Source organism: Miniopterus schreibersii (genome assembly GCF_964146895.1).
Source record: "Miniopterus schreibersii genome assembly, chromosome: 15".
In the NCBI taxonomy this organism is placed as follows: domain Eukaryota; kingdom Metazoa; phylum Chordata; class Mammalia; order Chiroptera; family Miniopteridae; genus Miniopterus; species Miniopterus schreibersii.
In genome coordinates, this window is record NC_138115.1 from 17,295,465 (window position 1) to 17,321,869 (window position 26,405).

At 46.4% G+C, this 26,405-nt stretch overlaps 1 protein-coding gene across 1 annotated transcript in view; it reads left to right on the forward strand.

Annotated features, from left to right (window-relative positions):
• The first annotated feature begins 4,161 nt into the window (after positions 1–4,161).
• The window catches only part of LOC308567708 (store-operated calcium entry regulator STIMATE), a 51,502-nt gene continuing 29,258 nt past the window's right edge, over positions 4,162–26,405 (forward strand). Inside the window, exon 1 of the mRNA XM_081159540.1 lies at positions 4,162–4,418. Within this exon, the coding sequence (XP_081015666.1) occupies positions 4,259–4,418 (160 nt within the window). The 5' untranslated portion in view covers positions 4,162–4,258. The remainder of the gene's footprint in view (positions 4,419–26,405) is intronic.

The following is a 26,405-nucleotide window of genomic DNA, read 5'->3' on the forward strand; positions in this document are numbered from 1 at the left end:
ATTATTCTCACTGTGAGGGACTGGGCTTTGAACCAAAGCTTCCCAAGGACTTGAATACATTTTACTCAAGGACTTGAATACATTTTACTCACTTTCTTGTACCAATTCAGTCACTAATGTGGTACCTGAATACAGATTACAAGCTTTAGAAAGCCTTAGGTAGCATAGGATTCAGAACCATTGCCCTCTCTCAAGCCAAAAAAGTGCTTCTCGGGGACAGAGAGAACATCAGGGAATTGTTAACAGTAGGTAAGATTTATCTAGCTGGGGACATTAGGAAAACAGTCACAGGCGCTTATATTTACTTGGCACCTATCACCAAAGACTTTTATATTTAAGACACCATTTACTGGTTTGATTGATGCCCATAGAAGCTCTGAGGGAGTTGTTAGAAGCTTAGCCGCAGCAGTGGAAATCCACACTGGGTTTGAACTCTGGTCCTGTATATTAGGGATGTTGCGTGTGTGTATGCGTAAATTCAAAAGTGTTCTGTGGTAGTAGTTAGCCTTAGAAAGGTGAAGAGGAAGAAACCACTAACAGATGCAGTATAAGTTTTGGTGGGGACTGGGCACCCCCTTTTAAAATTTGAATGTCTTTGGTCCTGGGTCCACTGTGAATAACCATGTGTCATGGTCATGGTGCTGGCTCAGAAACTGTAGGATAGAGCCTCCTGCAAAACCAAAAAGAAATCCGTTACAGTCATGCAATTTTAATTATTCCTTGACTTTAATCACTACAATGTTTCGCTAGTGAATTTTGATGATTCCCACCCACTCTGAGAATGTGTATACTTTGGAAATTTGAATTAATTCAGATAACCACCTTGGAGTTTTGGCAGAAGATTTCTAAACTCAAAGCCCCGTTTGAATGGGTCTGGTTTCAAACCTGCTCACTGGGGTTTCCTCTGTGCTTGTTCCAGACCACATAGGAAGCCTTGTTCTGAGGGCTGCCTTAGGGGTTACGGTGTAGAAGGTGGTAGGTGGTAAATGCACTGGAGATTGATTTTCTTGGTTCTGCTATTTCAGGAGTCGTAGATTTTCACAAGAACCAGGAGTGAGGGTTGGGAGAATGGAGAAGCAGGCCTAAAACTCCCTCCCCTTAAGTCTTTTCTGACTTAACTTTTGGATCTGTCCTTGTGCTATGGCCTGTCACAAAGGACTGTTTCAAAAGGGAAACAAACCACGGCCTTGCAGGACAAATCTTGAACACCAGCAGTGAAGTGCGACCCTGAGCCATGGGAAGCAAAAGATGATACTGATGAGTGAAATGAAGCCACCATTTCTGATGGGGGTTCCTGTTCTCAGGATGTGTGGAAGCCCAGTCCTAAGGGCTCCTACACACTGTATTCAGTCTAACTGCATGCCTAGCTTGGCAGCATGGCAAATAGTGCTGAAAGGGTGAAGGTAGGCGCTGGGGCAAATCAGGTCACAAAGCAGATGATTGAGGGCAGTTACAATATTTGGACAAAGTTAAAACTGGACAGTTTCTTAGCTCCTTTACAAGAAGCCTCTAGAGAAGTATAGTTTGAGTGTTTTCTCTTGAGATTTTAAAGCACTCTTCTTTTCCTTTCCTTTCCTTTCTTTTCTGGGTGGAGTATTCTCTAAAGACAATCAGAGGCCTGCCAGGGCAGGACTTCTGGCGGGCTCCAGCACTGTCCTTAGGCCTCTTTCTAGTACTAACTCCTTGGAACTGATGCACTTTGTTTAATGTATTGTGTGTGTGTGTGTGTGTGTGTGTGTGTGTGTGTGTGTGTGTGTGTGTGTTTAAGCTGCTTGTTTGGAACAAAATGAAATGCATATTGTGTTGTATCCTTGCTTGCTGTTTTTCTCTTAATTTTAAAAGTTATGCATTGAGGATAAAGTATACTTAAGGAGAAATATGCACAAGAATACCTATTAAAAAAAAACTTCCACCAAGTTTGATGATATTTCAAGGGATTAAAAAATAACTATTTTGGATGAATATTTTGCGTGGATTTTTTTTTTGGTGTGTGTAAATAAGAGTGTATATAAACTTGTGGTATATCATGGCTGTTTAAAGTGGTTATAAGAAAATGAAAACAGGTCTTAAGCTATGTTTACCTTCTAACAGCAAGAAGGCTTCTTGGCCAGCATAAATCCTTCAAAAAACTTTCCATTGGGGTCTCATAGAATCATCTCTGAATGGAGGAGAAAGTTCCTTCCTATTTTAATAAAATGAATCTTTGCAGAGTTCTCCCCCCTCTCCTGCTGTCTAATTCTTTTCCTTTCCAGATTTAGGTACTTTTTATTGCAGTTCAGGAAATTCAGAGCAGAATTTCCCCACGGTGACTGCTCCTGGCATTGGGGACTCTGCTCCTGACTCTGAAGACTGCTTCTTGTTCCATGACATTTGCCTTGGAGCAGCAGCAACAGGCCTTAAGGATTCCTCCACGTCTGGATATGCAGAGCAGTGCTTTGTCAAAAACTTCACTTTTCAGCTCTGTGTGCAATTTTCCTTGAGCTGTCTGTGTCTTCAAGCAATCAAGAGTCTCCTTATGCCCAACCAGTTTCTTCTACTTGAAGTACATACACATCTTGTTTGGTTCTCTCTGAACATGAACTGTAACTGTTGAGCATCCCCATAAGAGACCTTCTTAGATTTAAAGATAGTAATGAGAATTTCCCTTACCTATTTATTTTCTTCACCTGATTTTCTGTATTTTCCCATGGTCAATACTTGTGGAGAGTTTTAAATTTTATAAATTAAAATTCAGTTTAATTTAAAAAGCATTTTGTTGCATGTTTTCCCTGCCAGGCACTATGTTGGATTCAAGGGTGAATAAAAATCAGTTCCTGCCCTCAGGAGGCTCACATTCAGCTGTGACAGAGTCTAATTTAGCAATCTGAAACGTTCTAGTGGAGCAGCACACAAGGTAATGTGGAAGTGTGGCAGGGAGAGGGCGGTCAAGCAGGCCGTGAAGCATAAGTACCAGCTGAGGGAGCAGGGAAAAGGGACAGTATTCCATGCAGCGAGAATTCCACGTAAAGGCACAGAGGTGCGAAAGTGCATTGTAAGAGAGGACTGGAGAATTGGCTCTAGAGAAATGATACCATTTTTGTTCTCTGGATAATGAGGTTAATATTGCAGTTAACCAGGAAAGCTTTTGTATAGCATTTAACTTGTGTAATTGGAATTTCTTGGTGGCTATCTTTTAGGGAAAATCTCCCTAGATAGGATATTTATTGTCCCACAGATGGAGCCTAGTGTCCACTGGAATAGCACCATGTATACACTGGCATTAACTGGACGCAGTAGGAAGGTCAGGGGCTCTATAGCACCAGCAAGAGGTGTCTGGAGAGAAGCCATGGGGGCTGGGAGGGTAGGTGAGGGAATGTGGACCAGAGGCCCTGGAAGAGGTAGAGAGCAGGTCCCAAGGAATCAGAAAGGGTTAGGGGAGAGGAAATGTGTATGTGTGGAGGGAGGTGGCAAATACCAAGTTCACTTTCTTTTATGAATCGTTAAAAATAAACAGAATTGGGATATAGCCACATATTTTCAGTATAAGTATTTTATATTTCTAAGTGAAGGCGATTGGATTGAAATGACCATTTAAGTTACATTTAGCAAAGAAAAAAAAAGTCAACTAGGGCCTCACTGCTGACTCTAAGATACCTAAGATAAGCCTTTGGTCAGGACACCGGTACTAACAGGGAAAGTAGAAGGGCGCCAAATGTCTGGATTGGTAGGCATATGCCTCTCTGCTGAGTTTTGGATTGTTTTCTCAACAACCAGTTTCAGAATAATCCAGGATGCTTTCTGAAAACGCAGGTTATTTGACCCTGTCTCAGAACTACTGAATTGGAATCTGAGGAGGGAACCCAGGAAAATTTTTAATAAATTCTGCAGGATATGAGGGATTTGTCTTGGAGGGGGAAAAATTTAGTCACAGACCGTCCCTGCTCGTGCCCTACTGCCCTAGAGCAGGCGATCCCACAGCCCGCTCTCCGCTGCCGCGTTTGCTCCCGGGGCTCACCTGGCCTGTCCCACCTGCGAGCCAGTCTCACGGCCCCGCCCCCTCGCCCTGGCCGAAGCCCCGCCCCTCGCGGGGGGAGACGCCGCGGCCGAGGCCCGCCCCCACGCCGGCCCGGGCCAATCAGGCGCTGCAATCTCAGACGTCGGGTTACGCGCGGCGCTGAGTCGGCCGCGGGGCGGAGGTACCGGCTCCCGGCTCGGACTCCGGGCTCCCGCCTCGGGGCTCGCGGCCCGCGGCGCCCCGCGCTCTTCCGCCAGCTCCGTCATGCAGGGCCCTGCGGGGAACGCGAGCCGCGGAGTGCCGGGCGCACCGCCCGCCACCGTCGCGTCCGGGGAGGGCCGCTGCGAGAGCGGCGCGCTCATGCACAGTTTCGGCATCTTCCTGCAGGGGTTGCTGGGCGTCGTGGCCTTCAGCACGTTAATGCGTGAGTCGGGGACCCCCGCCCCTCCTGAGGCCCTGCCCTGCGAGTCGCGGGCCCAGGCCCCTCCCTGGGGACCCTCCTGCTTGGAGAGCTCAGGCCCGGGGACCCCGGCCCGTTGGCGGAGGTGCCTTGGTCCCGCCAGCCCAGCCTGGGCTTTCCAGACCAGGGGGAGCTCCGGTCCCCTACCCGGGGTCCCAGGCCCCTAGCTTTATGGGTGCAGCCTGTAGCCGCGGGCCACCCCCGTCACTACAACCCGTACACACCTCTCCTGAGATACCCGCCTGAAATTCGCTCCCCTCCCACCTCGTCATCGCGAATTAACCACTTTCAGCCCGGCGCCTTGACCCTGCCTAGGAGGCTCCTCTTGGCCGCCCCTCCGCACTTGGAACCCGCATCCCTGCAGCCGCAGTTTGATACTGAGCCTTTTTCTGCACCTACACTCAGAAGATTTGCCGTCTCCCCTTCGCATTTACATCCCGCTGCCCAGCAGTACCTGACTCCTTAGCCGTGCATTGCATGCCCTGTACCACCTCCTCTCCTGCATCTCCTCCCACCCTGGAACTTGTTTCTCAGTTTTATTTTCTGTTTTGGTCGGAGCAGGACCCACCCAGACTCCCTTCTGCACATTTCCTCCTTTCTTCCCCAAACAGGCCCCACCTGTTCCATCTTTGTCCCAAACTTTCCTAATTAAGTCTCAAACCTCTCCTGGCTGTTGCCTTTCCCAGCCCACACTTATTATTTACATTTAAAATTTCTTTTCATGAGAATTGAGCAACCTCGTGGCTTATTGGAGAAAGAGACACAGAGGGTCTGGGAGGTCTCCGAATCCCTGTACTAAGTCACCAGGGGCCCATCCCTGAGAGTTTCATGGTGGGGAAAAAAGCCCCAGGTGGCCCTTCTGGAAGACTGGAAGTTCCACCCTGCTGTCCTGTGTGCTGTCGGGTGGGGGTTGTGTGTTTTCTTAGTGCACATCCTTCCCTTTATTAAAGTAAGAAGCAGCTTCACTTGGCTTGTAGGCCTGGGAGTGCCCCTGTGATTGCATTTTGTGGGAAGGAAGAGTTATAACTATCTGGATAGAGGCACTAATTCCAAAATGACTTGTTCTCAAAACTTCCCCACTGTGCTCAGAGTGGGAAGTTCCTGCAGAAAGTACACCTGGGAAGGATCCTGCAGCCGTGTGCCTATGTCTCATAGGGTCCAGTGGCTGCAGTAGCGGCTTTTCTTGTTTATAACGTGGGGCTTATTTGGGTGAATTCTCCCAGGCTTTAGGTATCCCTGAGGAGGCTGATCTTGGACATCACTTTCTTCGGTTGCCTGGCCTTGATAAATCTTGCAGCAAGTGCCCAAGTGTATGTGTTTGCCACTCTTTCTTTTCTTTGTAGTCTCTACTTGCTTTGCTGTTTTCCTTGCTGAACAAATACCCGCTTGTTCCCACAGTAGTAATTTGTGATGGTGGAGCCAAAATCAGCTGCTGACTTGGGTGCTTGAACTGTGTGTGTTTTCTGGAGATCATGTGTGGGTCCTCACGCCCCTCCCACTTCGCTGTCCTCCAGCTCGCCTTTCTCTCCAAAGGAACTGCAGGCTTAGTTATTATTTTGTTCTCTAACCTAGGATTTCTTAGCTTAGCTCTGGTTATTTTCGTGGAGTTGATTGAAGCTGAAGGCCTGACTTACTCCCTAGGGTATGATATTTGTGATTCAGAGAGGGAAATGTGACTATGACAGGGCAGAGTTCCTCGCAGCTGAGAAGCGTGCCGGGTTGTATGTGTGCAGAGTAGTGGCACTGGCCCTGCGAGTATTCAGGGACACACTCGCTTCTTAATCTTCAGTGTGAGTGCATGTGCAGATACCACTGTGGTTGGTACTTTGTGTGTGTAAAGACGGGACTAGAAGGTGTTCTCTTGCTTAGTGTAAGGCTACGCGTAGAGGGAGCTTGTGGTCCTGGGGCAGTGAGGAGGAGAAGTGATGGGGGAAGTGCTGGAAGGACTAGAGCTGTGTTTGCCCTGGACACAGAAATGGAGATGAGATCCCGGCAGGGCGTGGCTCAGTGGTTGGGCGTCGACCTGGGATCCAGGTGATGGGGGTTTGATTCCCAGTCAGGGCACATGCCCGGGTTGCGGGCTCGATCAATGACTCTCCCATCATTGATGTTTCTGTCTCTCTCTCTCCCTCTCCTTTCCTCTCTCTGAAATCAATAAAGATATATTTAAAAAAAAAAAAAAAAAAGAAATGGAGATGAGAGCCAGAGCCTTAGGCCCCTACCTAGAAGCAGACAGCAGGCCCAGGAGGATTCTACCGACTGGGATCAAGTCAGGGAAGTTCCTTTCTTACCTCTTAAACTTGGTTCTGTTGAAATACACCTGTGGGGGCTCTTCCATCTCGCACTGCTGGGGAGAGGAGGAACTCCAAGGGGCTGCTTTACGTTTGGAATGACTGCTGGGGAGAAGGGGGGGGAGGGGCTCGGAAGTACACTTGTGAGCTGTCTGGCTTTTAGTCTTCTGGTCACAGCGTCGTTTCCTCCGTCTGGCACAGCTGTCAGGCTCCTATGACAAGAGTGTCCACCCTGCAGGCCCTGAGGGAGGTCTTGTTTGTTAAGATGAGGCCATTCCATCCTTCATCAGTTCCAGCATTAATCGTCAAGCCTATTTTAAATATCAATCTTCTCTGAGCAGTTTGAGCGAACAGTCCCTGTCTCTGCTAGTCTGTTTTTTCCCTTCCGGTGCCTTCCTCCCCCAGGCTGTGAGCCCAGTGCCTCTCATCCCTGACACTCCCCCTAGTTCCAAGAGCAGGTGCTGTTCCTTGTTCCTGTTGGACCAGCTCTGTTCTATACTAGGGCCCACTTCTCTGCCAGATAGGCTGTGGGGTACTTCTCATCACTCTGCGTACCCGATTTCAGTGACTCCCCAGATCATTGTCTTTATGTTTTTTTTCCTACCCAGAAAATCACTTTTTTCTCTATTTACAAGTTTCTTGTGTTTTTTTATCCTGGAGGATTTTGTCCTAGAGGAAGACTTTTCATATATATTTATGTCTCGGGGGAGGATTTTGATTCTCAAAAGGATTTCTCATCCTGGCGCTTGGCTTACCGTGTGGGATTTTCCAGACAGTCTCAGTCCAGGCAGTTGAGAGTCTGTGCCAGGTGATATAGGTAGCTGATGCTTCAAGCCCCCTAAACAAACAGATTGTTACAGGCCTCTGCCCCCGGCCATGTCCCAGTGTCAGCATCACCTTGTTAAGTTGTTGAGCCTTCCAGGGGCTCCAGCTAGGAAGGCTGAACAGACTCAGAGGCAAGCTTATACAGGGACTCCCCACTCTGGGTTTTCTGGGATGTCAATGAAAGGCACCAGGTGTCCGAGTAGAAAGAAGTGCTTTAAACGAGGGGTCTTTGTTATGATCTGCCTGCTGAGCAGTTCCTCTTGTTTTGGTGGCTTTGTCTATGGTCTGTGACTTGATGGAGTCACAGCAGAGTGGAGCTGAGCAGTCCTGGAACTCAGCAGATTGCTCCAGTACAGGGCAGCGGGCCTGCTGTCAGCCAGAAGTCAGTACTGGCTAGGGTGTGTGTTGGCATTTGGGAGTGTTTGCTCTCAGGATGTGTGAACGTAAAGCAAACCCAATCCTCAGCCACTGTGCACAGAGTTCTGGGCTGAAGTGTAGACAGAATTGGTTTCTTACAGAACAAGCATTTTGAGAGCTTGAGTAGATCACCCTGCCTATTTTCATGTTACAGACATGGGGACAAGCCAGCTGGGAGAAGGTGTCAGTGTTTCACAAAAACACTGCTGGCGTTGAGAAATGGTAGCTTTTTTCCTGAGGCTCAAAGTAACATCGCAGATGAGTGTACCCACCTTTGAAACCTTAATCTCAAGTAGTCCCTGGTGTTGTCTCCCGTGGTGAACTGGCCTCCTTGTGTGTTCTGTGCAGACACACTCAGGTTGGGACAGCCATTCCTGGGATTACCCCCTCCCACCCTATTCCAGGTTTTATTTTTAAAAATGTCAAATGTATGGAAAAGATAGACAGTAATAGAGTAAATAACTGTCTGCCCTCCACCTAGATCCAGAAATTGTTCACATTCTGCCACATTTACTTTATCTCTTTTTTTTTTTTTGGCCATGCTATTCAAAGGTAAGTTGCAGCCAGCATCACACTTTACTCCTAAGAACTTCGGTTGAATCTCCCAAGAATAAGGACAGTCTTCTACATAACCACAGTTTTATGATCACACCAAAGAAAATAAATAACTTCACAATATCATCTAACGTCCCAACCATATTCATACTTCCCCAAATGTCACAAGTCTCTCCTAGCTGGGATTTTCAAGAACCATGATCACATTGCTTTTTAAGTCACTTTTACTCTAGAAGAATCTACACACACACGCTTCTTTTTTCAATGGCATTGCCTTTCTGAAGGGTCCTGGCCAGTTGTCATGTACAGTGTCTCGTTCTAGAGCTGTCTGGCATTTCCTTGTGGTGGTGGTTGAGCTGTTTCCTGAGTTTGGTCTAGAGGAGCTATGCGATTCAGATAACTTTCCTTATAGCAGGAACACTCCATAGGCGGTGCTGTGCACTTCGTATGGCATCCCACCTGGAGGCCCGTCACACCAGGCAGTCCCACTATTAGTGATAATAAGGTCTATTGCTGGGCTGAGCAGGGATGTCTCTCAATCTCTCCCTTGAAAAGATACGTTTTCCCCTTTGCGAATAATAAATGATCTCTATGGTGGTGATACTTTGGGGTCATGTGAATATCCTGCCCCCACCCCCCCTGTAAATTTTCACTCAGTGACCACCTCCTGGTAAAATAATGAAACCTAGTGATAGCTGAATTGGAGCTCATGAGTCAAGGCATCTACCTCTGGGCCTGACACCCTACACAATCAATGTCAGTATCCTTTCTTCCTTCCAGAGTGCCAGCCAAGGCAAAGGAAGAACGTCCCTGTTTCCTGTCCCAAGCTGGTATCATGCCCATGGGAGAAAGGAGTGTGACCAGCGTTAGCATGGCGGCTGGTTAGGAGTCTTAATTTGTAGAAACTTTCAGGTTTTCTAAATGCTGACTTATCTGGTAACATTTATTCATAGTGGTGATCTACTCCTTTATTTATAATAAAATTTCCTTAATTTGGAATAAAATCAGGGCAAGAGAGAGTTGACAATCTGAATTGTAGAATAATTTAATGAAATGCATTTTTTAGCCTTTTAAATACCCTGTTTGTTAAGTGTTGCCCTTTAGGGACCTATCAAATCTCTACTGCTTTAATAATCTGTTTTAAATCTTTTGCAATTAGTATAATATTTACATGAAGGTGAAGTCGTGTTGACAAAGTTTTACAGGTGGTTAAAAATAGCAGGATCCCTGGCTCTGGAACCTGTCTGACCCAACTTCATTTCTGCCTCTGCCCTGAAGTGCCCTTGGGCAACCTACAGATTTCTTGAAGCTTCAGCTCCCTCCCCAGCCAGAGGTGGATAATACTTTTTCCGGGAATGTGGAGATTGGAAGGAATGTGTGTAAGGAAGCTGGATCAGTGTCAGGCACGGGTCAGGCCCTCTGTAAGGGGCAGAGGTTGGGGGCTGATGTCATCATCTGCATTATTACAATATTTGCATTCAGGAGTTCTGTTGGAGAACATTTCACAAGTGCTTGAGTAACTTGTTTCCTGAATTAGGTTAAACATTTCCCGTTTCATCTTGTTTGCATAACACCTTTCCCTTTAGCCCTCGTTTCATAGACTGAATAGTCGTAAAAACTTTATGGCAACCAGCACAGTGACTGTGAATTCCAAATTAGCATGTACCCAAAGCAGGTGGCTGTAGTATATGCAATGATCTCCTTTCTTCACCCAACCCTTTCTTGTGTTTTCACCTACAGAGTCTCCCTTGGGCCTTGAGAGGGCAGTGGGTGGATGGGGCAGCCCACTTCTAGGTGATGAACCTGCATCCGAGTCCCTGGTGTTATCAGCCCCAGGTCCACTGGTTGCTGAGTCCCCAGTGTGTGGGCTCTTGTGCTCAGCACTTGATGTACTTCACAGGATCCTGGAGAGGGGTTATTTTTATTTTACGAACAAGGACAGTGAGCAGGTGAAGCGTCCAGTACGAAGTCCTGGTTAGTAGGTGCAGAGTGGAGTGAGCCGGGTCCCCTACTCTGCCTGCCTTTCATCCCTTCCCACACAGGGGCACTTTCTGATTACTCTCTAGCCCTGGCTCATTCCTTTCTGTTTGAATAATTTCTATTTTCTTCCTTAATAATTCTTTTTTTTTTCTTTTTAATATCCCAAGTATTATCTGATGCTTCAGACTGTTTTATAGGCACTGATAGCATTAAAAATAAAATTTGAAAAGAGCAATCATTTAGTATATGTATGAGTCACATCTGAGGTTTGCTTTTCCCGCCTGGCCCTTTGTGAATGTTTCCCTTGACTGCAGGACTGGCAATCCTACCCTGGGGATGAGGTCCAGTGTGTAAGAGACAGGGCCCCGGGGAGCAGCGGGGGGAGGAGCGAGTACCTGAGTCCATTCAGTAACTGGTGAGGAGGGGTTTCCAGGGCCCTGGGTGGTTTCAGGTTACCTGCTGTTTTCACAGAATGTTTCTCTGCTTCTGTGTGACTATAAGGAGAGTAGTTAATAATTTTGAGTTAGGAATAACCCTTAAGAGCTATCCTGTTCTTCATGTATGCTAAAAGTGATCCTGATCCTCTTTTAGATTACTCCACTACTGGGAAGTTATCCATCCAACCCAGGGTTTTTCAACTTGGCATTTCCAGCTGTTGACATTTTGGGCCAGGTAATTCCTTGTTGTGGGGGTGGTTCTGTGCATTGTAGGCTGTTTAGCAGCAACTCTGGCCTCTACGCACTGGATGCTGGTAGCTCCCCACCCCTCAACCCCTGTTGCGACAACCCATAATATCTCCAGACATTGCCAAGTGTCCCCAGAGGACACAGTCATCCCTGTTGAGAACTACCTTTGTTTAGTTTGTGGATTAGTCAGCAGGCTCGCATGAGCTGTAGCAGAACAGATTAGAAAGCGGTTGTGTTGCCCCTGCAGGGTGAGAACAGTGGACTGTCAGGGTTGGTTAAGGTCCTGAGTGCTGAGTGTGGTGCTGGGCGCCACCCTGACAAAGAAGAGCTGAGGCCCAGTCCCCTGTGCTTGAGGGACTCGCAGCTGGATTGGGCTGCAGGTGGGTGTGCTGACAGGGTGAAGAGGTTGGAGAAGTTTGGCCCGGCTGGCATGGTGCAGTGGTTGAACATCGACCTATGAAACAGGAGATCACGGTTCGATTCCTGGTCAGGGCACACGTCTGGGCTGCAGGCTTGATCCTCAGTAGGGGGCGTGCAGGAGGCAACTGATCGATGACTCATCATTGAGGTTTCTCTCTTTCCCTCTCCCTTCCTCTCTGAAATCAGTTTTTAAAAAATTTAAAAAAAAAGTTTGAATAGACTTGAGAGGAGGGATGAAGGATTCTGCCAGGGGACTCAGGGAAGGATCCCCGAGAAAGCCCTGCTTGAGCACAACAATGGAGATGAGGAAGATGTGAGGGGCTCTGAACACCGAGGGAGTGGAGAGAGCAAAGGGCCACGTAGGAAATCAGGGGCATGGCTCTCAGTTCTGGGGGCTGGAGAGTGGTTCTGGGGGCTGGAGAGCCTGTGGGTAGAGGCTTCCAGGAAAAGAGACAGTGATTTGGAAGGGGTTCCAGGGAGCCGTCCTTATGCAGTTTCAGGCCTCTTTTCTAAAGCTCGCACTTAAAAAGGATCTGAGTTAAATTGTCGGGTGGCAAGTCAGGCTCTGCATTTACCTCAGGCTCCATTTGAGTTATTTCTTTGAGAATCTTTCTTTTAAAGCAGTTTTAGCATATCTTTTTAGATCTCATGGAGTCCCCCTGAGGAACCTCTACTGTTTGTATCCTTTGGGCTGTCAGAGAAGAAATGGGGACCCAGTGACCCTCTCCCAGCCCTGTCCTGTTGCCAGTACCTCCTGAGGTAGATGATGTGATGATGCAGGCAGACCTGCTGCCCTTGTTCGGTGCCAGGCATTGTGTGTTAGCCTGTTTGAGAGGTAGGTGCTCATACTAGCTTCGTTTTATGGTAAGGAAATTGAGCCACAGGGAGGTTAAGTAACATACCCAAGGTCACTCAGCCAGTAAGAGGTTGAGACGAGCTGTCTGGCTCTGGAAACTTTGCTTTTAGCTAACAAGCAAAACAGCTCCTTATTGCGAACTAGCTATTATTGACTGTTCGCCACCTTCCACACAGACGTAGAGAAGCAGAGCTGCTTCCACCCCTGGCTTTCTAGTCCAGCCTTGAGTCCAGATAGCTAAGACTAATGCCAGGGCGGGCGACTCTTGGTACCCTTTAGCCCACTCTGTGAGCGTTGGGTTTTGCTGAAAAATGTCTCTTATGAGAATTCCAGTTATCAGCATGTCCTAGAACTCCTGTACCTGCTCAGCAGGATTATCAACCACTGGATTCGCCTTCATGCCAATGGCTTCTCACTTGAGTTAACCCAATCTTGTCTGGTCATCAGATATGTCTTCCCCTGTCTCATTTTTAGAGTGTCCTCTTCATTCTAAAAGGTATTCTGTGCCACAGTCAGGTTCCACTCGAGCATCTCTTCAGGAGTGGAGATAGGAGCTGGTGAGGCTTGGCCTTACCCAGGGCCAGGTTTCATGGGGGGCGGAGGTGGCATGCAGCAAAGGGATGATGGAGGAAGGAGGGTCACCCAGCTGGCTGGGGCACTCAACCAGTATTTCTCTTGGCTCTAAAATTGCTTTGAAAACTTGATGTCAAGTATTTGTGGCATTTCCTGTCACCAACCATTGCCAGGTGCCAAAGCTTTCATGCTTTTTCTTTATTTTTTTCTTTCATGGACAAAATTGCATGCACAGCAGGTTGGGACACATGCAAAGGCCAACACTTCGTTTTTCATTTGTTCAGCTTTCTCAAAATGCCCCCTCTTACCCCTCCCCCCCAGCTTTTTGTGGGCTGTTCTGACCTCTTAAGCTCATCACAGTTCTTCATGGGCCTTCCCTCTTTCTTAGAAGACATTTTCATTAATGGCATGAACAGGGTTGATGAGGTGGTGACAGTTCCTGGGTGAAATGACATAAGCTCAAGAGGCTGTCCTGCAGGAACAGGGTGGATAGCCGTGGCGCACACCGCATCTCTTTCCCAGACCCTTGTGCAATGTGAATGAACGTCTTGGCCAAGGCAGCATTGGAGCTTTGGAGCAGGCTTTCTATTTGAATAGTGTTTGGGGCTTAAATATTTGCAGGTTGTCCAGCAAGCGAGGCCGCCTGCACCTGGTGTGCCACTCTACACATGGAAAGGAGTGGCGTATGCAGGGGAGTTCCTCTGAGCTCACGTGAACGTGGTGCTTTACAGATGCGGCTGCTTCTCACTGGCCCAGGTTGCTGCTGGGGTTTCTGAGGCAGCAGACCTGAAGACTGCAGGTCTGCCGCTTCCACTGCTGGCCCCACCCTTGGCCCAAGGGATGGGTGTTAGGGTCCTGCAGCCACAATGCAGGGAGACTTAATGTGTTTTTTCCATCAAGAGCCTTGGTTTGCAGTGATATGAGGGCAAGGAGGGATGGGTGGGGACAGTGCTGTCTGAAGGTATTCATAGCATGTGAAAACCACTGATTCATACCAGTGAGCTGCCCAGCCCTCGCTCCCACTGCTGTAGCTGCCAGTAGTGTTATGTGGTGAGCCCTTCGCCTGGGACTGAGGTGGCACTCAGGCATCTTGCCCGACAGCCAGACTTCTGGACCTGCCCCATGCTCCCTTTCTGGGCTATGGACGTCCATGCTATCAGACACTGTGCTGCAGCAAGATGCCACAGAGCTCCTCTTCTCCCAGTCCCTGCACCCGCCACACCTGATCCTGCCCCCTCCCCTACCCACATCCCTCTTTCCCCTAATACTTTTCACTTTCCGTCTCACCTAGCCACATCCTGCCCTCTTCCAAGAAACTTTCCTTACTGACCTAATACTGTTCTCCTTTGAAGTCTATAGGATGTACAGTCTGTACTGTACAAGTTAGGCCTCTGTGTGTCTCTGTGTCTCATTGGGCCTGGTCTGCGCGTCTGCCAGGCTGGTGCTGGCATGGCCTCTTCCTCTGGCCAAGTGCTCAAGCCCAAAGTGGCAGTTTGCTCTCTGCCGGGAGGGTGGTCATAAAGAGAGCAATGAGACCTAGGAGATGGGAGTAGACTGAGATCTTTCTTTTCTAATCACTAAATAGTTCAGCATGCATTTTCTAAGGGCACCGGTGTTCTCTTTTATAACCACAGTACAGCTATCGAAACTCGGGATAGTTAGTGTTAATGTTATCAATCCACAGTCTATATTCAGACTTCTTCAATCACCCAAATACTGTCTTCACAGCTCTGTTATCCTGGTCTAGAGTGATGCTTTGCATTCATTTGCCACAGCCCTTTAGTCTCCTTTAGTCTGGAACAATTTCTCGGACTTTCTTTGTATTTCTTAGCCTTGATACTTTTGCAGAGTCCAGATCAGAGATTTTGTAGAACATCTCAGATTGAGTTTGTTGGATGTTTTCTTGTGATTACATTCAGGTTGTGAGTTTTGGGCAGGGGTGTTGCATAAGCGATGCTGTGACCTCAGTGTGTCAAAACCAGAGGCCCCTGGTCTTGAATTGTCCCAGTATTGCTGAGGTTCTCTGATGACTTGGGGAAGGTGGTTCCTCCATGTCTTTCCACTGTGTAGTTACAATTCTCCCTTGTAATTAATAAGTAATTTGTGGGGAGATATTTTGAGACTATGTAAATGGAGGGTTTACTTTCGATCTTCCTTGTAATCCTTCCCCAGTTGGGAGGTCAGAGCTGCAGGCTCTGAAGGTGCTTTGGCTGAAGGTGTTTTGGCCAGTGTTTGATCTGGTGACCGTACGGAGTCATATTTGTAGAGTGCTCGTTATGTGCCAGGCCCTGTAAGTGCTTTACGTTTGTTGACTTGTGTTTCTCACATTAGCCACATGAGGTGCATACTCATATTATCCTATTTTATACCAGGGGAAACTGAGGCACTGGTTGGTTAAGTGACTTGTCTAAGGTGTGGCAGCCACTGCGTGGAATACCGGGATCAGACCTGCTGGGTCTCACCTGATGCTGGGGCTCCCGCTGCTCTGCCTGCATGCTGTGTGCAGTGTTCTCGTGTAGTTGTGACACAAGGACACTGCTTCTCTGTCTGCCAGGCTTTCTGTCTCCTGAATGTGAAGATCTTCAACACCATTTGGTTCTTTCCCATTGTTCCTCATCTGCTTGGCTTTTCACTGGGAGCATCGTTGCAGTCGTCTTTCTAGGCATGATAAGGTGGACCAGAAAGGAAAAAGCGAAAGACTTTTCATTATGACGCTGAAATCAAATAGGGCTTGTCATTGAAGTCAGAGGGCCCTTTCCTCTACAGGTAGATAAATTCAACATTTGAGCCTGTTCAAAAGTGGATGAAGAGGCTTTTGTCAATAAAGGAGTCACCCATATGGAACTTGTCCTTCTTCTGTAAGCAATCAGAAAACAACCCAAAATATACAAAACAAGTGTTTGCAGAGATTGGACAACAGGCAACCATGGCAGTGATTTCTGAGGGAACAAAATAATGAAGTGAGCCCTCTAGTCTTCCCCTCATCTTCCTGCTGGAGGCAGTTGCCAGGTCTCAGAGCAGTGAGGAGGAAGCCAAGCAGAGCCCAGCAGCCTTGCTGAGTTGAGAAGACAAAGCAGTTGGAATTTTCAGCGCCAATATGGAGAAAAAAGAGCTACATAGAAGAAATACTGTAGACATTTGCTTTTAAGGGTCTCCTCAAGTCTTTTTCTAAACATTAATCTGTGTGTGCATAGGGTAAAATTTATGAGGCAAAGCAAAGAACAGCTGCTGGGAGGCTGTAAGCTGAACTGTTTCTAGGACTGGGAGTTTTTCTTTCCAGTTAGAGTAGAGACTGTGTTGAACACTGAGGTGTTCAGTAGACACCTCAAAAGAATCATGCCTTATCTAGCCCCAGAGGGAAGGGAACATAGCTTAAAAACAAGTCTTGATACAATACACAAAAATTGAGTAGAAATAGATCAGAGATCTAGATGTAGAAGTGAAAACTGTAACACTTCTAGAAGAAAATATAGGAGAAAAGCTTTGTGACCTTGGAATGGGCAAAGACTTCCTAGGACACAAAAGCTTGAACCATTTTTTTAAAAGATAAATTACACTTCATCTAAAGCAGGCATTCTGGCTTTCAAAACATGCTGTAAAGCCACAGACTGGGGGAAAATACTTGAAATATGAATATCTGACAAAGCACTTGCATCAAGAATATGTAAAGAATTCTTACATCTCAGTAAAAAGACAATGCAATTTAAGCATAGGCAGGGGATCTGCATAGACATTCTCTACATGTCTATAAGCACATGAAAAGATGTTCAGTATCATTAGTCATCAGAGAAATGCAAATTAAACAATGATTAGATACTACTGTATGCCTACAAGAATGGCTAAAATGAAAAAGATTGACAACACCAAGAGTTGAAGAGAATGTGAACTTTGGAACTCATACGTTCCTAGCAGAAATGTAAAAATGGTATGACCACTTTAAAAAAATGAAATTTTCTTATAAAGATAGGTATACCTACCATACACCCCAGAACTTCACCTCTAGATATTTAAGAGAAAAGAAAACATGGCCACAAAAGGACTCGTACATAAATAGGAACTTTATTCATAATTTCCCCAAACTGGAAACAATCCAAATGTCCATCAACACATGAATGGATAAACAAATGACAGTATATCTGTACAGTGTAATACATGTCAGCAACAAAAAGCATTGGACTACTGATACAGCAGTGTGGTTGAATATGCTGAGCAAAAGAATCCAGATAAAAAGAATACATAGTATACATATGAAATTCTAGAAACAGGAAATCTAATCTCTAGTGACAGAAAGCAAATTAGTGGTTGCCTTGTGGTGTTGGGGGGGGGGCAACTACAGAGGGACATGAGAGAACTTTCTGGGGTGATAAAATTACTGTATTTTGATTGTAGTGAGGGTTACATCAGTGTACACATTTCTCAGAACTCAGCTGTATATTTAATATGGGTGCATTTTTGATACATAGTACACCTCAAAATTGATTTAAAAGAGAAAGGGGGGAAAAACCTTGAAACAATGAAGCTGCTCTACAAACTTAAGAGCTTACACAAACAAACTTCAATACTCATTAAAGGAAGGCAACAAAATTCAAATACTTAATGTAGCAATCAGAATGGGTAGCCTCTAATAAAAAGTTTCTGGACATGTGAAGAAGCAGGAAATTGTGACCTATAATCAGGAGAAAAGTCAGTCAGTATAAATAGACGTGGAAGTTACAGATGATAGAAACATCAGAAAAAGACTTTACAACAGTTACAATAAGTATACTGAAGGTTTTAAGGAAAAACTGGAGCATAGTGGGGAGCACAGTGGAATACATGAAAGTGAACCAAGTGGAATGTCTGTAACTAAAAATACAGTCTCTGAAAAATTCACTGGGTGGACTTAACAGAAAATTAAGCTCTACAGAAGAATAGATTAGTGAGTTTGAGAAAATAACAGAAGCCTTGCAGATTGAAGCACACCTCTCCCCTGGTGGATCAGGGTTAGTCCATGCGACTGGAAGAATGGCAGACGTAATGGTATGTCACTTCTGAAATTAAGTTAATAAAAAGACTGCAACTTTTGTCTTATTTGCTTCCTCTTGGATCACTTGTGCTGGGGAAAGCCAGCTGCCCTGTCTTGAGGACACTCAGGTCGTGCTGTGGAGAGACTCGTGTGGTAAGGAGCTGAGAACTCCTACCAACAGCCAAGTGTGTGAGCCTTCTCAGAAGTGGGTCCTCCAGCCCAGTCAAGGCCTCAGGTGGTTTGTAGTTTGCAACCTTACTAGAGACGGTGAGCCAGAACTACCTAGCTAAGCCAATAAGAAATGTTTATTGTTTTAAGCCACTAAATTGTGGATTCATTTGTTACAGAATTAGAATACTGATATAGTGAAGATGAGTATGGGAAAGGTTAGGAGACTTGATCTCTGTTCTCCAAGAGTCCGCAATCTGCTTAGGAAGACAGATCACTTGAACCAATAACTAGCGATTTCAGGCTTGTATGCTGAGTGTCTATAGAAGGTCTATGAAGGTATAATCTACATACAAGTGAGGGCAGACAAGTGAGGGCTTATTGACTGGATTTCATCTTGGTGAGCAGGGCTGCCAGAATCCCAGAGTGGGTTGTAGCACCACTATTCCTCCTGAGTTGTTGAAGGCTCAGCGATGCCAGTGGACATCTCATCCAGGGTGGCAGTCGGCTGCTTCCTCAGTCTTAGGGGCTCAGAGAGGCAGTTTGTCATATCCTATGATTGCCTTGTCCATGGCAAACCTTCCTGGTTGCTCACTGATGTAATTTAACTGGTAGGAAATCAGAGTTTCTATAGTCCACACTGGATTGTTGAACAAGATAAAATTTCAGACTAATTTGTTGTATAATGAGCCTTTGAGTTACGGGTGGGAGTCAAATGGGCTAGTAATGGAAATGGAGCCCACTTATTCTGTGCACGGTTACTTTTTACCCATTTTCAGTCTTCTCAATACCTTTTTTGTAAGGAGGGAGTCAATGGGTCTTCTTTTCCCCCTCTTTCAAACATACAACAGCCCAAAGAGCTCCTGTCTCAATGTTAAGGGAGAGGAAGCGCTAAAGTTCTAGCTTGTACACAGTATAGAGCTTTGTTACATCGAGTCTTTGTGTAGAGTCTTTGTTCACTACCCTGAGCTCATGGTCTCTCCCAGCCACCTGCCATTCCCTTGCCCCTAGAACGTGCTTAGGCATAATCACCACTGTCTTGATTCTCATGTCAGATTGTTTGGTTATTTCCTGGCAGAGTGCTTTAACTCTGCTTTCTTTGGGTTCTGTACTTGTCCACCCACACGAGTGGTGCAGCCTCTGGCTCTTCTTGCGTAGCGTCAGGTGTGGTAAGATGCTTAGCTAAGTATGCTGCAGATAGCTTGGTTGATGACTAAGCCCAAAGGAAGCATGGTCCCTGGCACTATAGTTGGGTCAGAGAGTCTGAGGACAGGTCTTATGAGTGTGCCTGGCCTTTCTGATCAGAAGCTGGCATATGCAGGCCTGTCTCAGATGAGAAATAGCAGAGCCAGGGAATGCTGATTCTCTGAGGTTGATTTATGTTCATTCTAGACTTCTAGGAAGGCTGGAACTAACGAGGACACAGTTGTAAGACAATCCCAAAACATCACCCAGCGAGCCCTTTTCCCAAACCCAAGATGCTCAGGTGCTTTCCCTCACTACCTGTAGCTGTGGTCCGTAGCCCTCAAGGAAAGAGATGGAGACAGACCTCCCTTTTGACTTGGTCTTCAACCAAGCTATATGCCTAGACCTCATCCCTGAGGTCAATCAGTCTGTATTCCGTGTAATAGGACAAGGGATGCAGAAAAACTTGGTAGAGCTTCTCATGACCACCATGCCACATGATGGTGGTCTTCCTTGTGCCTTCATGGAAGGAAAATTGGAGGGATCCCAGCAGATAGATGAACAAAGTGAGCACTGGGGTTCAAGAATCCTCATTTGACTCAGACCACCTTTTCTAGGACAGCCTGGTGCTCCTGGCCGTATGAGTCATGGTTTATTTAGTGTCTCCTTCCTGTACACAATTCTCATTTGTCACCCTTTTCCCTCTCACCCAGACCCTCTGTTGTTTCTAAGTGAGGATATTAAAATAACTGTGAGAGGAACTCCAGTGTGCCTGAATTACCCATCTGACCACTCTGGATGGGGTTCCTATTGCTGGCCAGGGAGGACCACATGATATTTTAGCTCATAGGAGACTGATGATTTCTTCACTTAAGGTCCAAGTCTCCTTGGGGTCAGGTTATTACTTAAAGTTAAGGCTTCCTCTGCTGCCCTGCCACCTGATTCCCAGGCTTTGGGACTGAGGAAGTGAACTCTGTTGCTGCTGCTGCTCAGATTCTGGTTGGTTACACAACTTGTATTGTTTGAAAAGAAAAGACGCTGGGTGCCAACTTCACTGGGCCAAGAAGCTAGGGGAAAGGTCTTAAATGTTTTATAACTGATATCAAGAGAAGAGCTGGTCTTCTATTAATTGTTTTGCTAAGGGTGCTCATTAATTCACTTCCATCAATAAAGTTCGAAGGTGAAGCCCCAGTGCAGGAAGTCTTCTGCTGGGTAAATGCATGGTATTCTAGACACTGGCCATCCGCCACGTAGTTGACAGGCAGTTGGCAGTCCCATCAGCTCTTTCTGAAGCTAGTGCCACATTGGCTCTTACCTGTTGAGAAGGTCAAATGAGACCTTCTGAAATACTAAGGAACTAGTCCTCAGAACCCCAGCTTTTCCTTGACCTCTTTCTGTAGCTTTGTAACAAGCCATTCATCTGAAAATTGGGTTGATTGAGTGGACTTATCTTGAGTGCCTGGAGCCCTCAATATTCCTGATGATGATGATACCTTATCTCAGCAATTTTCAACCTTTTTCATCTCAAGGCACACATAAACTAATTACTGAAATTCTACGGCACACCAACCTTCCTAACTGTGCCACTTGGCCATGACAGCCCAAGAGCACAGAGCCTGGAGCAGGTGCCGGTGGGAGGTGGGGACGGATGTAGTGATAGTGGAGGGATGTTGCACTCTCTTGGGAAACAGGGCTTTCCTCTTCTCTGCTCCCAGCAGCTTGGCCTGGGCTGAGGCAGGAGCAGGGTTGCCCAAGAGCCTGAGTTGTCCTGAGGGAGGCTGACTGTGGCAGGAGCAACCACAGGCACGGCTAGTCAGAGACCTCTTACAGGCTCCACCAGGGTGGCCTCTTCCCTGTACTGATGAACTTCAACGGCCAAACATTCTCAGTTTTGACTTGCCTTAAGACTTGAATTGACTTGTTACCACAGCCTTGAAATTTTGAGCCATGCATGTATTGTGGCTATACACAGTACTAGCTGGCTTCAGTGTAGAATAAAGTTCTTGAATTGTTTTCCTATCTACATATATTTAAGTTTTCTGAGCTAATTCTCTTTTGGAGGCTATTCTTGACTTCTGATAATGCTTTCTGGATTGCACATAGAGGTTTTTGTTTCACAAGCTTTACATTTTGTACCAAGAGGCCAAGCTCAGTCTATTCCGATGCCAGAGCATGTTTAATGGGGAATGAGGGTCAGCAGTGGCCTGGGTTCTGGTCCTGACCACTACTTGCTGCCTGTGGGACTTTGGCAAGTTCCTTGTATAATTCTCATAATAACCCATTAAGATAGGTTATCACCTCCCTCATTTCAGGATAAGACATCTCAGAGGATGAAGTCACGCAGCACTGGAAAAATGTGGCATGGTGGTCATGAGAGGCCAGGGCTCAAATTCAGGCAGTTTGATGCCAGAGCCCATGCACTTGACCACTGGGTTATATACCACTACTGTTCCCTGGTCCAGGAACCCTACTCTCCAGGTATAGTCCCACTGTTCCCTGGTCCGGGAGCCCTACACTCCCAGGTGTAGCCCCTCTGTCCCCTGGTCCAAGAACCCTATTCTCCAGGAATAGCCTCTCTGTTCTCTGGTCTGGGAGCCCTACACTCCCAGTTGCAGCCCCTCTGTTCCCTGGTCCAGGAACCCTACTCTCCAGGTGTAGACCCTCTTTTCCCTGGTCCAGAAACCCTACTCTCCAGGTATAGCCCCTCTATTCCTTGGTCCAGGAGCCCTCACTTTGGATGACAGGCATTCATCTGCCAGGTTGTCCTGAGAGCCTCCCTAAATGCACTTGTACACTGAAAGCACTGGACAGAAACATCTCTACTGGTTTTCCAAGGACACACACCTAAAACAAACAAAAAAAGGTATAATTTTGATTCATTCACACCAAATGGCTATTGTTATGTTGGTTGTTGTCATTTTTTAAATTTGACAGCTAAGGGAAAAGAGGTCAGTGACCCTGACTAAATAGTCAGGTATTGCATGTTTTAAAAATTCTGGCCCTGGCCGGTGTGGCTCAGTTGGTTGGGTGTCATCACGTGCACTGAGAGGTTGCTGGTTCAGTTCCGTCAGGGCACATGCCTGGGTTGTGGGCTTGATATCCCTGGTAGGGGGTGTGCAGGAGGCAGCTGATGTTTCTCTCTCACATCGATGTTTCTCTCCTCTTCTCCCTTTCTCTCTCTTTAAAAATCAATAAAAAATATTTATAAAAAAATTCTTGTGGCACACTGGTTGAGAATCGCTGCCCTGTCTGGTTGGGCTTCCTCAGAAATACTCCTAGGAACTCAGTTGAATAGGTAATGTGTATTCAGTCTGGGTAGCAGAGGAAGCGAAGAGGACTTAGGTGCGGCACCCTGTTGGATGCGAACCTGTCCGTGGCCAGTCTTGCTCACACTGCTTCCCAAAATGTTCATAAAGGTTGCTGGATGAGGGAGGTGGGTGGCTGGTGGCCCCTTTACCTCTGCCAGGGAATGGCACTTGAAGTATATGACCAGCAGGAGGTCATATACTACAGAAGGAGGGCAGGTGGAGTCATCGTTATGAATGAAGCAGTACGTCAGGGGTTTTCTCCTAGTGAAATTCTTGGAGTTGAGTGACCCGGTTAAGTGAGTTGGCAGTTCTGTGTTCACTCCTTTGGCTTGCATCTTAGTGGTTGGATATATGGCTGGATCTCCATTCTTTCTCGCCAGGTTCAAGGTGTGAAAATGAGCCCTCCCTATGCCTGTTATATGTTCTGTTCTCTGCTGAGTTGGGATCCCCCTAAGCAGCTGGGGTCACGTCAGAGCCTTGCGGTTACAAGGATGAAAATGCATCCTGCGATTTGCAGCCCATCACTGCGCCTGGGGCTAGTGGGTGCCTCCTCTACCACAGGGTGCAGTGGCAAGACAAGCTTTTGCTGCCTGAGTTGAGGATCATCTTCCGTGGTAGGGCTACATCAGGGGCTGCAAATGTTACCTCTGAGAAATGCAGACTCTAGGGCCGTGCCTCCTTCTGTTTGACTAGCCATGGGGTTGCAGTGAAGGCAGCCCTTTCTACAAAGGCCTCTTAGTCAACACAGCTAAGATTGATTAGTGTTTGGTTAATTTTTTAAAGGTAGGAAAATGGGGGAATCTACAAAATACAAGCATATGCAATAAACATTTTATTTTAGCTATGCCCGTGCGCATGAAGTGTGAGGGGAGTCCCTGGCCTGGCTGACAAGAGCACGGTGGGACATTTTGGCCAGCAGAGATAATAAATAGCACAGCAAGGATCCTAGCCCTGGTTGACGTGGGCTAAATGAGCTGAAGTGACATCTCTAGTGAGTTCTGCCTGCTGGAGTCTTTTCTCTCAGAAGGAAATTTTCTAAATAAGGTTTGAGGAAGGCTGTTAATTACCTAATGTGCAAAATTGTAACTTTGTTATTTTTTAATTTTGTGTTTAGCAGCAGAAGCTTTTTTCCCCAAATCTTTTTTAGACTTTTTTTTCTTACTACAAAATACGTGCTCTTTGTAAACTAAAACATGGAAATATATAGCATAACTTAGTGAAAGCTTCCTATAATTCCATTCTCTAGAGAAGTAACCATAGTTAATAGTTTTCTGTGTATGCCTACAAATTTCTGTATGCATACATCATTTTTAAAAAATAAGTTCACACAACATATTACTGTTTTGGTGACTTGCTTTTTCCCCCATTTAACGTGGCATTTTTCCGTATCAATACAGATAGAGTTACCTCAGTTTTTAAATAACTTTATTGAGGTATAATTTCGTATCATAAAATTCACTCATCAGAGGTGTACCATCTCTACCTCACTGTTTAACAGTTGGATTCCATTGTGTGATAGCTTATATTTAGCCCTTCTCCGACTGGTGGACATTTAGGTGGTTTTTAAGTCTTCCACTCTTATAGACAATGCTGCAGTGCACTCTTACAGACTGCTGGGCATTTGAGTGTGTAACCGTAGAAGAAAACCCTAGAGCTGGAGTTTCTGGGTCACAGCATATAAACATCTAAAATCATAGTAGATGTTGCCAAAGTACCTGCTGCAACTTTTCAGGTGATCTGTAGATAGGAAAGAAAAGCACACCCATCTTTGCCCACTGTGAGATTAAATGAAATTCAGAAGTTCACTTGGCCAGGGAATGTGGGTTAGCAGTGCAGTGGCAACACAGCGCAGGAGCAGGTGCCGTGTGTCATGAGTTCCACGGACCTAGAGCGCCCCTAGCTGCCCAGGAGCACCAGCTCGCAGGGTGGGGTCCTTTCAGGACAGCCCATTCATACTTGGAGCTTCCGTCAGTATTCAGGAAGAATTTACACCAACAATCAAGTTCTCATTAGGAATTCTTACAGGTCTCTAGCTCCTTCTGGTTCTTAAGTCCAACTCGGCATCTTAGAGGCCTCATTTGTCACACCTCCAGCAGCATCTGTAACATCTCTTCCTCCAGTGTCCCTGGGTCCCAGAAGGCTCTGTTCACTGTAACCACCCCATCACCTGGTCACCAGTTTAATGCCTCCTTTTACCTGGTGGCTCTGGGGACTAGGGTCACATACCCTCTTCCCCCACTTCCCCAGGGTTGTACCATTTACTCTTCCACCAGCAGTTCAAGAGTGCCTGTTTCCTAATATCCTCACCTACTGTTTGCTAATCTGGGAGAGAATAATTAATAATTTACATTTTTTAATCGACATTATTGAGGTTGCATATCTTGTGTGTTTGTCAGCCATTTGTATTTCTTTCCATCAAACATCCCAGTGGAAGACTCACAGTGACCGTGCTCCCTCACCCCCGCTGAGATCATCGGTGACAGACGGCCCTGCCCTGTTCCCTGGGAAAGCTGTGGTTCTAAGGAGGCCCCGTGTTTAGACAACTAAGCATATTTATTTCCTAGATAGTTTAGCTTTTTTTCTTGTTTCTCTCTCAGCCTTTGGCAGAACCTCCACGTAGGAGGATTAAAGTTGGCTAACTTAGACCCTTGGCTTCATCTGGTCCCAAAATAGCCAAGTCTCTACCAAAAAATGTTCTTGAGCACTTTGACTAGAAACCCAGGTTGTCTGGTTCTTGCGTCTGTGGCTGGATATGATGAAGGAGGGAGACTTTGATGGGCTAGTTCACCCTGGCTTGTGGTTGGTTAAGAGGGACAACGGTTTGGGGTAATTGTCCTCTGGCAGATTCCTGTTCAAAACCAAGAGAGCTAAGCAATTTTAACTCCCTTGTGGGATTAATGGCTTGCAAACTAAGCTTCTGGGAGAGCCCATTGTGCAAATGCATGGAACTCACTGATTTAAAAATAAATACCTGGGCAGTTCTCAATAAATACGTTTTCAGTGATAGACTGGATGAATTCCTTTGTTCCACATATGTTGGTTAGCTACCAGTTAAGAGCCAGAGACTCTCTAGGGACCAGGAATATGAGGGCAAACTGAGCAGAAGTTCCTGGCCTTACAGAGCTTACTTTCTAGTGGGGAGAAAAAGGACAGTGGTCAGGGAAACATGTAAGGATTTCTGAGATGAGAGGGGGTTAGAGCTGTGAAGAAAATAAAATGGAAAGGAAATTGAGGGATGAGGAAGGCAAGGGGTGCCGCTGTGGGTGTGGTGGTCCGTGGAGGCTTCTGAGGAGGGGGCCTGGAAGCTCAAACAGGAATGAAAAGGAGCCACCCCCAGCGAGCTGGGAGGAGTGTTCCAGGCAGAACGTGCAGCACACACCAGAGAGGAGGTCGGGGAGCAGGCACAGACCTAAGTCTTGCGGTACCTTGGCCGTGAGAAGGAGCCTGCGTTTTATTCTGACTGCTGTGGAAAGGCTGGGGAGGGGGTTGTGTGTATTTTGTTCTACTTCTTTTCTGGAGGTATCATTTACATAAAGTAAAATACACAGATCTTAAGTGTAAAGTTTGACTTTTGACAAATTTATGTATCATGAGAGTGAAGGGTGACAATTTTATTTATATTTTGAGCCCTCCACCAACAACTGTGGGGGATGGATGGACAGGCAGACAGATGGACAAATAA